Here is a 17,988-nt window from a genome sequence, read left to right as displayed (position 1 = left end):
GTGGACACCCACAGGAGTCTGCAGGGCATGGCCACTCTAAGGGTGCCTGGGGCAATTAAAGGGATGGGGGATACCATCTACATTAACATGACACAACCTCCGAGGGCAGACTGCTAACAGAAAGAGGAGAGAGCAGGGCTTACAACATGAGGCTTGAGGAAGCGCTTGTGTGTGTGTAGATACGTGCACATGTGTGCAAAGGAGAAAGGCTGAGTATATATAGCTGACTGCTCAGAGCACCCTCCTGCAGGGCAGAGGGTGGGGTGGGGCATATGGGGAGTGAGGTATGGCAAGATTCTATATCCACATTTTTCCACGTTGTTTCAGTGGGATACAAGAATGTGCTGAGGTCACATGCCATTTTCAAGAGTCAGAATGGCTGTGGGACACCGTGAGCCCATGCTAAGATTCTGAGTCCTGGAGTGACTCGGCACGGGCAGTGTTTGGGGAAGATGGGCGGGCAGTAGGAGAGGCAGCGGGCCTGTTCTCCAGGCATAAAACTGCCAGGCTAGGGTGACTGAGGGAGGGAAGGGGACAAAGCAAAGGATAAATGACAGGGCTGGATTTAGCTGTGGTGACCACGTGTCCTGAAATGTAACTCTGTACAACACACGGTCTCAAATATGAGTGTCCCCGTAAGGGACCACAGGACACATTTCTATAGGATTTGGCCTTGAAGTTCAGGCCATGAACACAGCCCCTGGTATGCAGATTGGCTGGATCCAGGCGGCATCCCCTGGCTTGTTCAGGAGGCTGGGAAAGCGGCCCTGGTTATTCGATGAGCAAATCAGGACCAGGTCCTGCATTTCTGAGAGGACCCGGAATGTAGTTTGGTTTTTACTGTACAGCTCTGGAAAGAGAGACGTCCTGTGGGCCTTTGGAAAAGCAGGGCTGAAGCGTCAGAGAGAAAGCAGTGAAGAGCTGGAGCTGTAATTTCAGTCATCAGCAGAGCCGCTCCACCAGCAGATAAAGAGTCTGACCAACGTTTGTTAGTCACTCAGTCGTGTCTGACTCTTTGTGACCCCATGCACTGTAGCCCGCCAGGTTCAGGCTCCTCTGTCCAGTGGGATTCTTCAGGCAAGAATACTGGAGTGGGTTGCCATTCCCTTCTCCAGGGGATCTTCCCGAACCAGGGATTGAACCTGGACGTCCAAATTGCAGGCAGATTCTTTACTGTCTGAGCTCTCAGGGAAGCCCTCTGACCAATGCTTACACGTGACCAAATGCATACACTGGAATGCTGGATGGTAGCATCAAGGTACCTGCATTCTTTCCATCTCTGGAAGATATCAAATTCCATCGCTTCTGTCTGATTTGGAATGAACCGAAACTCAGACACAAGCTCTGGTGTGTGTTCTGGAAGCTCGCACTCCCCAAGCTCGGCTGCAGGTTTCATAAAAGGGAGAAAACATAAGACAGTGAATGCTTCTGGTTATTGCAGCAGCAAGTCCAAAGGCGCTCTGCCTGGCTGTAAACAGCACAGGTACCCCCTCAGGTATAACTAAGGCCCTCCTTTCAGGAGGACTTAACTCCCACTCGGTCCCCACAGGTACATTCAGAATCCCCTCCAATCACTCCAATGTGCTCCCCACTGGGCCATACACCATCATCTCGATTATGACTGTCTCTCTCCCGACTACTTCTCCTGCCCAGGGAGGCCCTGATTACATTACCCCCACCAAACTGTAATGCCTAAATTTGCAATAAAAGGCAACTGCAGGGAATGGGGACCTGCCCAGAAACATCCATGTAACAAGGCTCTCGTTAAGGGTGGGTCTGAGCAGCACACCAGAGTCTGCAGTACTGGAGAGGACCAATCAAGAATTCAGTACAGGCAGAATCGGGTGTTGGGGTGGGGGGAATGTCAGGAGGGAGAGGGAAGGCGGGAGGAGGGAGGGAAGAGGGGGTGCGAGGGCTGTGGGAGCAACTGCGGCAACTCAGGCAGAACCTGGGAGGGAGGCGGCTGTGCAGAAAGGAGCAATAGCCACGTGGGCGATCCCAAGCAAAAAGCCCAAAGCCGCCCCCACAGAGTGCAGGGCCGGAGGACGCAGGAGGCCATTCCTCCTAGACCTGAATGAGAAAATCTCTCTCCACTCCCCCAACCCTCGCAGGACAGGAGGCAGAGCCCGGAGGGAAAAGGAATCCCCCAGAGGTCCCTCTGCTCCTTTTCTGCGATTACCTCTGGTATCTGGCTAATACAAAGTGTGGTCTGCAGACCAGCAGTGTGGGCATCACCTGGGAGCTTGCTCACCATGCAGAATCTCAGGCCCCACCTGGGACCTGCAAGAACAAACCCCCCTCCCACCAGACGCCCAGGAGGGTGGGACACACGTTACCTGGAAAAGCCTGGATCTACGACAGGGCTTTTCTAACAAATATGCATCAGAATTGCCTGGAGGAGTTGTTAAAACACCCATGGCTGGCCCCCACCCCCAGAGGTTCTGAATCCATAGGTCTAGAATAAGGCCTGAAACCCTGCATTTCTCTTTATAAATTTATTTATTTTTAACTGGAGGATAATTGCTTTACAATGTTGTATTGGTTTATGCCATAGAACAACAAGAATCAGCCATAGGTATACATATGTCCCCTCCTTCTTGAACCTCTCACCCACCTCCCACCCTGAAAACCTGCATTTCTAACAAGCTCCCAGGTGATTCTGATGGAGCTGAGGCAGTATGTTCCCAGGGAACATACTTTGAGAACAACTGCTTAACACAGAATCCCACCAACAAGCCAGCGCATGACCGAATACCCCGAGTTGACAGCAACCCTTAATGTACACAGGAGCCCTTTCCACTGGCTTCTGAGCCCCAATCCCAGTGCCCACCTTTTTGGAGAGGGACTCCTGTAGGCTTGCAGAAGAGGATGAAGCGTCCCTGTCCACCCAGAGGAAGCAAGGAGGGCTGGTGTGAGGACTGCATGAGACAGCCTCTGACACTGGGCGGGGAATTCAGGGCTGTCTCCTTGCCTGACCACAGCCCCTCAAATCTGCAGCTCTTAGCTGGACGGCACCCCTAAGACCACCAGAGGTCTGGATCAGGGTATGCAGCTGCTGGGGACCCTGGGCAGAGCCACAAGTGATGCTTCTGCTCTGGACATATTTGCCCAGAAAAGGGGAGGGCTGGGCTTCCAAGGCTGGGGGCTGCAACTGATCTCTGACCTAGATGTTACCCTGAAGCTGCAGACCCAGCAAGGTTGGAAGGGCGGCCTGGAAAGAGGTCTCCCTTGATATGAACCACCCTGCAACATGGGCCAAAGCGAGCCGTGTGTCTGCTGGGGTGTCTGCACGAGACTTGATTAACTGTGCCCCGACACCATCAAGCACAGGAGGGAGAGGCCAATGACAGGGTTCCCGTGAGACCAGGCGAGGGGGCTAGTGTCCCTCCTTATCATTAGGGGGGGACTAACACAGGCCTGAAGGACACCCATCCTGAGGAAGCATGCTGCCTGCCTTCCAAGAACCTGCCAGCAAGAGCACACTTCGCTTAGCCGTGGTGGGGGATGGGGGGTGTGGAAGAAACAGCTCAGAGGCAGGAGGGCTTGACCCCGCTTGACCTGTGTGACCTGGGTAAAGTCCCCTAACTGCCTGGGTCTCTAATGCCTTATCCACAGACCTGAAACTTAACAAAGCAGGGACACACCACAAACGACTACATTTTCCCTCCTCCTTTTTCTTTGTACCTGAATTAATTTTCAAATCAACCATAAAATTCGTTCTCAAAAGAGCAGAGCCTCCAAGCAGGGCCACCGCATCAATGGAGGCACTGATTCAAGGACAACTGCGGCAAGACACGTGTTCACGGCTCCAGCATGAGAGGAAACACCTTTCCTTTCAGTTTTCAAATGCACAGAGGCTCTCGAGAAATTTCACAGTCCTTGGGGAGCTCTTCAAGTCCGTTCTGCACTTCCTGATCACCTACAGTAAGCCGAGTCCCCATTCAAGAATAAGAACTAAAGGTGACTAAAGAACTGAACTATCAGGGAATGGGAGTAATCTGGTCATTAAAAACCAACTTTATGAGTATAAACATGATGAAATCTATGTATTAAAATTACCAAGTAGAAAACCATACAAAACAATCTGTATACAACTATGACCAGAACTACATTTTCAAAACTCAGAACACATAGACAGAAACTCTGCTTGTCTGTGAGTAGGATGGTGGCTTCCTTCCTTCCTTCTACTCGTCTTTTGTCCTGATATTCTGTAATAAGCCTGTACTGATTTTATAATTTGAAAAGACTTAGATCAAGTTTTAAAACTTGGTAAATACAAAAGTGGGAAGCCAAATCTTATTCCGATGTTCAAAAAGAATTAGTGATTATGAATGAATACATCATAATTCATTATCCCATAGAAGCCAAAGAGCACACTGGTCAGAGTCCACAGCATATGTCTGTCTGATGTGCTAACGAGATTCCTTATGTGCAGCTACACATTAGTATCCTCTTAATTAGTGCTGGAGACTTATCTTGTGCATCTTAAACTAAAATCCACCAATGCATCAAATGGATGGAATGGTCAACACTGAAAGTCAGGCAGGCAGCCCTCTTAGCCGTCTGTTCCCACCCACATGCTGATGGCTCCCCTGTCAGTGCTTCCAGCCTGACCTCTCTCGTGGAGCCTGATCTGCACTGACTCAAGAAGCTTCCAGAAGCCCCACTGGCCCCTCTGAGCCAAGAGACGGCACGGATGTCCCGCCATGGAGCCTGACTCTTAGTCTAGCCATTCGCTGTTAGCATCACCCATTCTCAGCAAAAGCCTAGCAGTCATCTCTGACTCCTCTTTCAACGCTGAAGCCTAATGACTGGGTCCTTCTTATATTATTGATGTGGTTTGGGTGTGTGTGTGTGTGTTTAACCCCAGCCTTGGTCAGTTTGGTTTTATTACAGCTACATCTCACTACCCCCGCCCCAGCCCCAGTCTTGGTCTTGTTCCTGTCCCTTTTCCCCATCATAACCACTGTGGCCTTTCTAAAACGCGCATCTGATGGGGCCTGCCTCCTTCTTCAAAGGCACCACTGCTGACAGCATGAAGTGGATGTGCTTTAACTGGAGTCAAGGTCATCCACAGATTTTTGAACTTGGCCCTCTGACATTGCTCAATTGCTGGTGCCTCTGTGTACTTTTTTCTCTGTGCCTCGGTTCCTCTGCTCATCCCCATCTACCCTTCCTCCCATGGGCCTGCCACTTCCCAGCCTCCTGCAGGTCTCTCTTGCTGAAGGAACCACACCCAGTATATATGTGCGCATGGAGTACGTGATCCTGCCTTGTGGTCCTCAGGGGACCGGAAACTACTAGGGGATGGAGACCGTATCATGTTCATTTATACCCCCAAAGCAGAGCACTGTGCCTGCTAATAGTAGACCCTCGTTTGTTGAAAGGAAAAGCAATAACTTTAAAATGCTAATTACCACTAAGGAGTAATGTACCTTGTAGGCAGAGAGCGGCTAATTCCACAGCTGTTTCATATGGGCATTTCAATCTTGGGGAAAAAAAGAAAGAAATTAACTCTAAATATGAACTTTAATATTCATAACTATACAAAATGTCACTAAAACCATTTTTCAGAACGTAGTGATATTTAGATAATGATTTTTGTTCTCTGTGGTTTCTATTTTTGCTGTCTATATTAAAAAATGCAAACAGCCTGACTTACTTTCCCTGTTTCCCGAAGTCAGTTCTCCTCATATGTTAAATTAACCCCATCGAGGTATAGTTTCAACTCAAAGCATAATGGGCAATTTTCCTGAATCTGGCAAGAATGGGGAAGTTTGGAAAAGAGAATGAAAAGTCCTTCCCTTTGCTTTACTAGTTTTAAACTTATTTTATCTTGATTTGACACCCGCATCTTTTCAAGTTGCCTTAAGTCTTTCTTGAAACAAGGTCCTAGTGTTAGAAATAAACAGACAGACACTATATCTAAGATGGCCAGGAGAGCCAGATATACCCAAGCAATCAAATAACTGAGACATTGCCACAGAGCTGTATTACTACAAATCCGGTGATCCCATTCATACTGAATACACAAATTTTGTTAGAAAAATAATAATGACATACATTGGTATAGCACTTCATAGTTTTCAAAGCCTTTTCACATACGTGTATTATCCAGTGTGGTCAATGCATCAAGCATGTCAACCCCCACTATGGGTGTGGCCAGTGCTCCCCATGAGGAACTTCGTGTTCAAGTGTCCTGCCCACTGCCGGCCAGCTGGTAAATTCAATGCTGGGGCCAGAACACCAGTCTACTGTGAATATGGTAATGTCAGGCTGAGGTGCATGTCAACTGCAAAGTGCTATATGAATCCAAGATGTTGCCATTAATATTTTTCCAGACCGAAGACCATCACTAGGGAAGAGGCTTCTGGTATGAGAGCACAGTGTGGTGAGAGAGAAATACACAGGCACGTTGGTACACACATAGTCAGAGACCTGTATCGCATGGCTAAGGCAAATGTATACACTGCACCATCTGCTTGTCCTAGAGTGTACCTTCCACTAGGATTCCTGTAGCACAGATTCTACGGAGAATCTGCAGCTTCAGAAATCACATTTTAAATCACCTTCAGGCTATATTCAAAATCAAAATGTATTCTTGTCAAGAGCAGGTACTGCTTTTTAGATTCAGTGGGGCTTAATTTTTCATGTAGCAGAAAACAGTCAATATGTCTGGTGAAAAATGACACAGCTGTAAAAGTTATGACTGCTGAAATCGCATATCCTTAAAATACATGCACCGCCTGTAAAATCAGTCACTTCAGTGCCAATGCCTGTCGTGCTCAACACTGTATAGCCAGAGGCCTAGGACTTAAAAACCATTTTTTAAGAGAGGAAAAGGAAATGAGATGAGACATCTAAACCTCTTTCTAGTAGAATCAGAACATAACCTCTTTACATAAATGCAGATGGTGATGAGCGAGACTTTCAGATGATCCAAATACTTGTAAGTGTATACATGCTAATAAAGTATCTTGCTTGCAAATACAACAAAAGCCATTACGAATGGAGCAATGATGTGACCAGGGAGAGAATAACTCCCCAAACACATCACTGAAGATATCAAATGCTCTTGGAAATGCTTCAAGCCATAAAGGATTTATTTAACATAAGATGTTGATGACAGTGATACAAGTGTCAGACTCATTTTACAATGCCTGGTGTACTTTTTTTTGAATTTTGAAAAGGGAACACGGGTAAAGAGTTATAAAAAAACACACACACAATGAATTATTTAGAAAATATACTATGATCTATCTTGAGTTAATGGTTAGAAAAAAACATACTTACTTTCCTGAAAGAATGTCATGCCTGAGTTGTAAAACAAACAGGTACCTGACAAACATATACAAAAGTCAACAGAGGGTCACTGTTCCCCAGCCACTTCCAATCCCCAGCTTCCCATCCCTGCTCCCACCCCCACGCAGTCCGGAGGTCTGCATTGTAACAAGGGAGTCCAGGTCAGATGAGAACCTGAGTGGAAGCATCTCCTCCTGTCCCAGGAAGGCATTCCAGAACCTAGCTAGGAAGGTGCATGCATGTAGGAAATTTGCAAGATACTTGGAGGATGGAACATGGAAAGCTGCACGGTCCAATGACGCCTCCTCAATGCCCGTGGGCCTCCAGGAGACAGACAGACAGACACACACACACACACACATGCGCGCACGCGCGCCAAGATTTCACACAATCCAACAGGTAGGATGGAGCCACTGCATGTGACCCTCAGCCAACCCTGCCAGCAGATTTCAGGAAGGATGCAGCTGATTGTTTCAAAGAGTTTGCAGCTGACTGCAGTGAGTGACTGCCAGAGGCTTTTCTTCTGCCAAGTTTAGCCGCAGACTCTGTCTTCAAAAAACCAAAAAACACATGTGTGCACACACACGGCCACATACACACACACACAGGAAACAGAAATCCTGGAACTGGTCACGGAAAATGGGGAGGAAGGAAGCAAATGACACCAGTGGAGTTCACTGAAGTAAGAGATTAAGTAAGTGTCCTTTTTTACCAGGAGGATGTGGGCATCAGAACCACTTACAGTGCTTTGTAAAAACCAAAGCTGCCCACACTCCGCTCCACACCTACAGAATGAGAATCTTACACGCAAGAGTGGTCCCCAGGAATGTGATTTGTTCAAAAGCTTCTTGGGTGTTTCTGATTCACAACCCCTGGTTAAGAATCACTGACTTTGATGACAGCTAGAAGCAGCACACTTCTTACAGGACTCTGAAGGGGAGCCCTAGGATAATGTAATTTGTTTGAACTTCGAACACAGTGCACACAGTCACTCTCTGTGGAATGGATATAGGATAATGTGGGTGACCCAGACATGTGGGTGGTGGTGAAGGTTCTAGTACATTCCAGAATGTTCCTACTTCTGACAGGCACTCAACTGCCATTAAACTGAGTACCCATATTAAGGAGGAGACAGTACTGATGTGACCAGAACTTCCAATTCCTATAGGAAATCTTAACTACAGAAGCCCACAGGCCCCTCCTGTGGCGGGGCATGGTGATAAAGTCAGTCATTAAAGTGCTACTTAGGTGGTCACCTCCAAGCCAGGGGCCACAGCCATGGACCACCCGTCACCACTGTTGTCCATCACAGACAATGACAAAGGGGAGTCTGGGGAATCAAAGGCAGCAGGAGACTGAGTCGAGAATCTCACTGACAGCAAGGTGGCTGGAGGGAAAGTCCACACGTAAAATGTTTTTGAAGACTCTTTTGCTTCTGCACTATCTCTGAAGTCTCAGAGGCACACACAGGCAGGTATACCAAGGAAGAAATGCGATGGGGTGGAAAGACACCATGAAGAAGTGCCAATAAATCTGATACTACAACAATCGAGGGAATGTTTTGCAGCGCTCCTTAAAGAGATAAAATGGCAGTTTTGGATGGTGAAATACTCTTCTAATATCTGCCTTCCCTTTTGGTATCTGAGACAAAAAATAAAGTGCCAGAGACCAACTAGCCAATTTACCCGAGGTCCAACAAAACAGAAATGGGACGAGAAGATATACTTCTAAATTTTGATTTCCTAAGGAAAGGTCCAATCAAGCAAAGTGGAGGTTTTCAACAGAATACAGAGATAAGCACAGGCAAAGTGTTCATAACTTTTGCTCAGAACACAAAGACAGCAGATGGAAGAGGTGGCGAGCCCATAGTCTAGAAGACCTGCTGATTATAACTAAGGCAAGTGCCATGGGGTGTGGGTGGGTGGAAGGACCTTCCTTCGCTTCTTTTCCTACCTTGTAAACTCTTCACGAAGGTTGTTCGGTTCTGAAGAATAATATTTAACTCGAAAGTGCAAAGCATAGGCAGGTCCAACTAAGCATTTGGAGATGGAAGGTTGAAGATGTTTTTCCCCAAGTTTTGAAGATCACAGAATGGACAAAAGGAAAAACATGTTAAATCTATCAACATATCCACCATGCCACTGGAAAATAACAACAGAACATACAAAGCAACCCCAGTTTGGAAAACTAAAATGGATTTTGGTGTTGACAAAAACAGTATAGTTAGTAATCTCATTCTGGAAGAAAATCCTACTCATCTAGATGACTTATTGAGAGCTAACATTTTACTTTCACCCCTGACTGCCAAGATACCCCAGTGACACTAACTTTTAACAAAATACTAAGTGGGCTATAGGAAAGGGACACATAAACAGCCAACTGTTCTGTAATCTAAAAGTAACTACAGTAAAAATACTTTAAAAGTATTAGATTTTTAAAAACTTACTCATACATAAACCACATTGAAGAAATCTGGTTACCACAACATAAAATTAGAGAGCAGGACCAGATTGTCAAAGATCCCGCCAGCTCTCCCATTCTCTGAATCTACTTCATAACCCACAAGAACATGAATGTCACAGATATCAAGTCATGTTTCTGAACATCATATTTTTCAGTCCTCATTGGGGGAAGTGTCTAATTTCAAAAGAGGGCATAGTGTGTTTTTTAACATCTACTAAAAACTCCCATTCAAATTAAACTCTTAACATTTAGCCAGTCTTAGGAAATTAAACCATCCTTAGAACTGAATCCATTTGAAAATGCTCCCAAGTTCTAATGAAAATGTAATACTTCAAAACATTGGCAAAGGAGTTCACTCTCTGAAAAAGTAGTAAGGTAGTAGACTGAATTCTGCTTACTTACTTTTCATCTGCTTTTTTATAGGTTTGGAATGATCCAGCCAGTGCTGAAAGAAAGAAAAAAAAAATTGTTTTTCTTTTAGGAATAGATTCATCAATAAGATTTCACAGTCCCCTGGAGTTACCTTCCCCTATAAATATTAGTAACTAAAACCAGGGATGGCCTCCCTTGTTGTTCAGCTGGTAGAGAATCTACCTGCAATGCGGGAGACCTGGGTTCAATCCCTGGGTTGGGAAGATCCCCTGGAGAAGGGAAAGGCTACCCATTCCAGTATTCTGGCCTGGAGAATTCCATGGACTGTATAGTCCATGGGGTTGCAAAGAGTCAGACACTACTGAGCAACTTTCACTCATAAAACCAGGGACTGGACCAGATTATGAGCTCTTAGACAACCTGCTTGGTATAATATAAAAATATCTGTGGTTCATGAAAAGATGTCAACATCATTAATTATTACAGAAATGCTAATCAAAACTACAATGAGGTATCACCTCACATGGGTCAGAACGGCCATCATCAAAAAGTCTACAAATAATAAATGGTGGAGAGAATGTGGGAAAAGTGAACGCTCTTACACTGTTGCTGGGAAGGCAAACTGGAGCAGCCACTATGGAGGTTTCTTTAAAAACTAAAATAGAACTACCATTTGATCCAGTAATTCTACTCCTGGGTATATATCCAAAAAGCCCAAAAACACACATTCAAAAAGACACATGCACCCCAGTGTCCACAGACAACCCAAGTGCCCATCAACAGATGACTGGTTTAAGAAGGTGTGGTATATATACACAATAGACTATTACTCAGTCATAAAAAAGAATGAAATATTGCCATTTGCAGCGACACGGACGGACCTAGGGATGATCATAATAAGTCAGAGAAAAGACAAATATCAAATGCTATCACTTACATGTGACATCTAAAAAATAACAAATGAATCTATATATATAAAAATGGAAACAGACTCACTCACACACACACACACACACACACACACACACACAAAACTTATGGTTACCAAAAGGGAAAGGGGAGAGGGATAAATTAGGAGTTTGGGATTAAACTACAGATACAAACTACTACACATAAACTAGATAAGCAACAAGGATTTACTGTTTAGCACAAGGAAATATATTCAATATCTCATAACAAGCTACAACAGAAAATAACCTGAAGAAAATTTATATATAACTGAATCACTTTGCTATACACATGAAACTAACATAATATTATAAATCAACTATACTTCAGTTAAAAAAAAGAAAAAATACCTGTGCTTATGCACATCAAGTTCATTTTTCCTGGGAAGAATTAGCTTTCCAAAGAGGTGCTGAAAATAACCTAAAACCCTTTACCTAATTGATCTATAAAGTCCCTTCAAGTCAGTGGAGCCATCATCAGCCTTTTCCTCCTGAGTTTTCTCATGACAGAACCAAGTCTCCACTAATCTAGTAACGACTATAAGCCACGCTGCCAGAAGTCTCTGTTCATAGAAGGGGTTTTTTGACTCAGTCCCCCTAAAGTCTAAAATTAACAACCAAAATTCATGACCCTTTAAATGACCCACACTGAAGATGGAAAGACAGGAAGGAATTTGCCTGAGATAATTCTGCTCTGGTCCATGAAGGTGTTTCAACTTCCTCTAGCTTTCACCAGAAACACCACTTCAGTCTTATCCACCCGAGGAAATGACAAAATCACTTCCCTCATATAAAAGTCCCTCTGAAACATCCACGTTGTTGGCACTACAGTCTCGAGGAGCCTTGGGAGCTTGACTTCCATGAAAAACATTTACGAACATGACACTGTGAGCCCCTCCAGGCGAACATATGCCTCAGAGGGCGAGGACCACGCACTTAGTCATCTCTTAGTTTCCTGTGCCACACACGGAGCTGGCCACCCAGCAGGCCTTATTAAATTCTTGAGAAATAAATAAATGGTCAACATACTTTTTTTTTTAATGGGGCAAAAAGGGACTTTCCTCTCCTTTAAGGAAACTCCGCACATGTGGAACACTGCTGTTAGGACAACAGTTGGAACAACACAGCAGAGGGCGGGTTTCTCAATAGCTGTTCAGAATCAGAGGTCATTCTGCTGACCGTCGAGATACTTTGAGAAGCAATCTAAACCCTGCACATTCTAATAATGAAAACGGGAGGGACTAAGTGAGTACCGTGTATGCCACCCCTCACCAAACAGCCCACTACGAGACTCTGTGGGAGGAGAGGGATAAGGCAACACAAAAGCAAATAAGAGATGAATTATAACACAATAAGCTGTGAGCGGTGCAATGGGAGACATGGGCTTTGTCATCCCTGCTCCCCAGGGAGGCAACCGAGTGATAAAAGCCCCAGATCCCCACAGCTGGATGCCGATCTCAAAGGCTTGAGCACGGGGTGCTTCATCTCATTGTTAAGCTCTGAATGAGAAATGACCTAAATGCCCATCAACAAAGACGTATTAAAAAATGACTCCTCCATGTAGTGAAATACTATTCAGCCTTTAAAATTGATTTAGGCCTAAATTTATTGATGTGGCAAGAGATCCATAGCACAACGTGAGATGGAGGGGGTGGGGGCAGGAAGCAGGTAGGATCCCTTTATAGAAAATTATTATTTCCTATCAACACATGTCCAGAAGAATTTATAGAGGTTATTTCTGAATGTGGGACTGTGAATGACGTCTGCGTATTTTCTTTTTCACTTTTCTGCATAGTTTCTTCCTTTTAATGAGAACATTATTTTCACAGCGGAGGGTGTGGTGGGGTGGGCCTGCCAGGTTGTCAAATTTTATTATTCATTCACCACTTGCCTATTGGGTAGTTTTTGATGATCAATTTGTCTCATTAGAGAGAAGTCTCATTGCTGCCCCTTAGCCAAGCTGAAGTCCTGGACCCTTAGCCCCTGGGAAGAGGACACACAAGGACTTATAAATCAACATATTTACTTTCCTGACAAAGTAAGTATCATGGTAATGGCTTGACTAAACCTGTTCCTTGCCTCACTTTCAAATGAATTTATCCATACCAGGCAAGGAACATTCTCCCCACAACCAACCTCTAATCTTATTAGCCCCGGAGGCTCAGAGCTTAAAGGAGCTTGTCCCATTTCTTTCCTTTCTCACATCTCCTTATCATATTTGGAATAGAATAAATTTCAGCCCACTGTTCCTCTCCCTCTGCTGTCTAAAACTGTAATCTTAATCCAGGCCCCGCCTGGATCATTTCCTCAGCTGGGGTTTTCAACCCTGGCTGCACATTTCAGTCACAGATACCCAGGTTCCACCCAAGATCATTATACAGAATCCTAGATCATTAGTGTTTTCCAAAGGCTGCCAGTGTGCTCATTAAATATTTAATGCTGAAGTTTCCCTGCATCCTCTCCTACCCAAGAATATATCCTAATAATGACCCTGGGGATCCTGCAACATCCACGACCCCATCTGAAGACTGCTGTCTGAGGTCTGTAAAATCTTCAGCAATTTCAGGGTTTACGAGCCAGAAGGCTACGGCCCGGTGTTAACTGACAGGCAGATCATGGCTGGATGCTCCTCCTGGACAGCAAAAGCCCTTCCCTCTGGCCACACTGCTAAAGAAGTTCCCCTCATCCTTGTGCACTAGCCTCCATCCTTCCCACCAAGTCACCAGACACAGAGCCCTGCCCCGAGCAGGACCTACCAGGATGGAGGTCTAGGGCTCACAAAGCTGGGGAAAAAAATCAGAAACAGCTCCATTTAAAAAGCTCCTTGACCCTGCGGTGTTCTGATCAGGTTGGCTCATCTGCATCAGAGGCAATAAGAAAGCCAGTCACAATGCTAAAACGAGATAATAAAACCTCTCTTGTGTCCTACCAGTTCAAACTGACCCAACTTCCTTCTTAGCTGCAGGGGCTGACCAGACCCTGATCACCCATATTTAATCCCACAAGACCACCCAGGGACTTAAAGACCCCGGGTACTCAGGCCCAGTGTGGCATTTAGCAAATCATATCCTGTACTTGGCTTGAAGCCCAATTTAGCAGCAGCAGGACCTATCTCAGATATTCACCTGCATCTGGCTAAATATAGCCAGGCCGCCTGTCAGCAGAGACCAAGACAAATGGCTCCAGCTCTCTTATCAGACCAGTAAACCAGTCACTGGAAAGAAACAGGTGTGTTTCTGAGTTCAAAGGGCAAGATATTTAACTCAGACACTCTAATGGGTATTAGGTAGTTTCTGATCTGAATTTCTCATCCAAGTCCATCTGGCAAAATCCTTTCCATAAATTGAGATGTGAGATGATCTGGCAAAGCCCATCTGTTCTGACTGTACATCAGTTATAGAATTTTGACATACATGAGACTGGCTGTAGAATTTAATTGTCTAAAACCTACACACGAGCACTTGAATCACAGGAGAGGCTCAGGGCTTGACAAGGGTCTAAAAACTCTGCTGGAACAACCCCTGGGCCAGCACGTTTGAGTGATGGAACTCATAACTGGCTTTCTAGTACCTCTAGATTTTCTTGGCTCGTAAAAAGTGTCTAGTTTGCATTTAAATTAGAGCTGGAAGGAATATGAGATAATCACATCCAAAGGATATAAAGAGAAAGAAGAGAACGAACACTTTTGGAGCTTATTGTGTGTGATATTGTGATTCATAATAAGAAATGTATATTTGGTCTTCATCGGTTTCTGGCACAGAGCCCCTAAAACTCTTGTAATTTCTTAAGTGGTAACAGCAATAAAAGTGTCTTAATATTCATAACAAACCCCTTTCCATGACACCTGAGTTTATGTGAATGAGGTTCTTTGGGAAAGCACCTAGGGATGGGGCTGGTTGCTCGGGGAACCAAACACATGAGAGCAGGAACTTTCAGTCCCATCCCCCAATCTCCAGGAAGGGGAGAGGGGCTGGAGGTTGAATCAATTACCAATGGGCGATGATTTAATCAATAGTGTCTGTGTGATGAAGCCTCCGTAAAAACTCAAAAAGACAAGGTTCAGAGGTCTTCAGGGTTGGTGAACATATGGAGATTTGGGAAGAGTGATGTGTTCAGAGGGTCAGAGAAGCTCCACACCTTCCCACCCCCCATACCTTGCTCTGTGAATCTGTCTCATCTGGCTATTCCTGAGTTACATCCTTTTATGATAAACTGGTAACCCAGTAAGTTAAATGCTCTTCTGAGTTCTGTGTTGGCTCTGGCAAAATTGATCATACCCAAGGAGGGGGTCTGGGAACCTCCCACTCACCTACAGCCAGTAGGTTAGAAGCACAGGTGACAACTTGGACTTGGGATTAGTATCTGAAGTGTGTGTTTGGGGGTCGGGTGGGGGGCAGCTGGTGCAGGGACGTGGGGAGTCTTGAATGACTGAGTCCTTAACCTGTGGGATACCTGACACTATCTACCTGAAGCATTCATATATTGGTGGTGTTGGAAAAAACACACATTATATTATGTATCATCCATTGCCTTCTCAGGCCTCAGCGTAGAGAAAGGTGGCTATGGCAAGGGCAAGGGGTACTCTGCGTCACAGCACTAGTGAGGCAGGATTCTAACTCAGCAAGTGTCAGCACGATGCTCTGGGCCTCCACACACCCCGGTCTGACACTCCTTTTCTGCCTACGGAAGGGCTCTCGTCTCATCCTCATTCAGAAGGAAGTCCTATCAACCTGATGTGCACACCGGCCACTCCAGACTTCCTTGGGGGTTCATTTAACTCAACTGCAGAGACCCCTTCCTTTCCCTTCTCAGGTGGCTCAGTGGTAAAGAATCCACTCGCAATGCAGGAGATGTAGGAGGTGTGGGTTCGACCCCTTGATCAGGAGCATCCCCTGGAGAAGGAAATGGCAACCAGTATCCTTGCCTGGAAAATCCCATGGACGGAGGAGCCTGGTGGGCTCCAGTCCACGGGTTGCAGAGTCAGACGTGACTTAGTGACTATACAACCAAACAGAGACTTCCCTTGATCAGCTGTTTCCCACTCACTGTGGATATTTGCATGTGGGCAGGGAAACCCGTGCTCTGCCAACATTCAGAAGCAGGCTGCTGGGAGGCCTGGGGCATTTCTTGAGCTGTTTGACATGTCTTTGAGAAAGAGGTGGAAGAGCAGAATTCAAGTCCCAGCCCTGCCACTCGCCTGGGGTGTGGCTGTGCCCTCACCCTTAGCTTCCCCGTCAGTGCACTGAGCTGTCTGCTGACACTGGCTAGAGAATCAACTCCCTGTCTCTGGAAACTAATGAACCATTCATATGCAAGGAAGGGTTTGTCCGCAAACAGGGTGACATTCCAGGCACCCATCAGAGTGAAGCCACAATAGTCCCTCTGCGTGTCCTTCCAGCAGTCACCATGACTGTGCGTCCACCTCCCCGGGCAGCCGTGGGGCCCTAATTATCCATCTACCCGATTCCATGCTGCAGAGACCGGAGAGAAAACCTCTCACAGGTCTTGAGACAAAGGCCCAATCACCTTTTCTGGATTCCTTGCGGCCAAACGGATCGCCATAAGATGCTCTCTTTTCATGCTGGGGTGGGCTTGGGAAGGGACTCAGGATGGCTACCCCTACCCGGGAGAACACCCGCCCCCAAGATGGGATGGAGGCTCCCACTTGGCGGGGCAGTGGTGACCCCTGCCCCACATCCCTGCCACTCCTCTGCCTGGCCAAGTGATCTCGTCCTCTGTGACTGCAGCCCTCCCCATGTTCGCCCTCCCGCTCTGAGAGTCTGATCACCTCGCCAGTGACACTCAGGCTCTAGGCTCACAGGTGAGTGGACTGAGCCCACAGTATTCCAAGCGACCACTTGTCTGTCTCCCCCATCAGACTGTGGCCAGCAGGGACATTGCCCAGCCTACCCATGTACCACAGAGGTGGCCACTGAGAAAGCTCCAAGTCACAGAGCGCTGAATGGCTTTCTTTGTGTGTGTGTGTTGCGGGGTGGGGGGTGTCCAGAGGTGGGGGGGTTGACACTACCATGTGTCATGAAATCAGTATAAGCCAGTGGAAAAGTGCTGGCCACTGCACTGATAGACCAGGTTCTGACCTTGGCTCTATCCCCTACTTTAACCTTTGTGAGGTTCCGAGTAAGCCGCGGCTTCATCATCTGTGAAATGGGTCTGCCTCACGGATCAGTGATGAATAATGAAACACGAGTGCTATAAAGCCTTCGGTTTGATGCCAGTCTCAGGTCAGAGTGGGGACCCAGTAAACAGCGCCTACCAGACCAGCCAGGAGAAAGCTGGGTGGGTGCAGGCCAGAGCTTGGGCTCTCAGAAGACAGCTTTGATAAGTAAAAACAGAACTCGTGCCCCTGCTCTGAGCTGTGCCCAGCCAGAGCTACAGATGGATTCCTGCGTGGCGTTCCTGCTTTAATACAGAAAAAGGAAAGAGGAGGCCCCAGTCTCAACTGCTAAAAATAGGCAATGCCAATAGACTTTGACCTTGCTTCAGGGCTGGGCAGCACTCTATGGAAACCAGGCTTGGCTCTTTGCAGGGAGCCGGGGACGCAGAGAGTTGTGCCAATAGCCCTGCCACCGCCAGCCCTCTGATATGCGTCTCAGGGGCGGGTGGGGATGTCACTCTTGGCAGGGCCTCTGCCACGGCGCAGTAAGCCACTGGCCAAGTGGACCATTCCCTTCCTGGCCCCCATCTATTACACCTGACACCGACTGCTTCGTCCTAGACCCCAGGAAAAAAATCAGTGGCTCAGTGAACCTTTCCAAAAGGTCTCATCTAAACTGCTAAGGCCTCTCCTACAGGCAAGGCAGCCTTGAGGCTCCAGCCAAGCTCAGAGCATCACCTCTGGGGGCCTGATGACTTACGAGCCTGCCCACCTGGAAGAAGAGACCCA

General features: G+C 46.5%; 1 protein-coding gene across 8 annotated transcripts in view; it reads right to left on the bottom strand.

Moving 5' to 3' along the window:
* EPB41L4B (erythrocyte membrane protein band 4.1 like 4B) overlaps positions 1-17,988 on the bottom strand; it is a 137,815-nt gene that overhangs the window by 79,422 nt on the left and 40,405 nt on the right. For all 8 annotated transcript variants that reach the window (XM_043927716.1, XM_043927720.1, XM_043927722.1 and 5 more), the window contains exons 3-7: positions 10,168-10,210; positions 9,256-9,334; positions 7,294-7,338; positions 5,436-5,488; positions 1,263-1,383 (exon numbers count right to left, since the gene is read on the bottom strand). In XM_043927716.1, the coding sequence (XP_043783651.1) occupies positions 1,263-1,383; positions 5,436-5,488; positions 7,294-7,338; positions 9,256-9,334; positions 10,168-10,210 (341 nt within the window). The remainder of the gene's footprint in view (positions 1-1,262; positions 1,384-5,435; positions 5,489-7,293; positions 7,339-9,255; positions 9,335-10,167; positions 10,211-17,988) is intronic.

Source organism: Cervus elaphus, chromosome 16 (genome assembly GCF_910594005.1).
Source record: "Cervus elaphus chromosome 16, mCerEla1.1, whole genome shotgun sequence".
In the NCBI taxonomy this organism is placed as follows: domain Eukaryota; kingdom Metazoa; phylum Chordata; class Mammalia; order Artiodactyla; family Cervidae; genus Cervus; species Cervus elaphus.
This window is presented reverse-complemented; position numbering and strand designations above follow the sequence as displayed.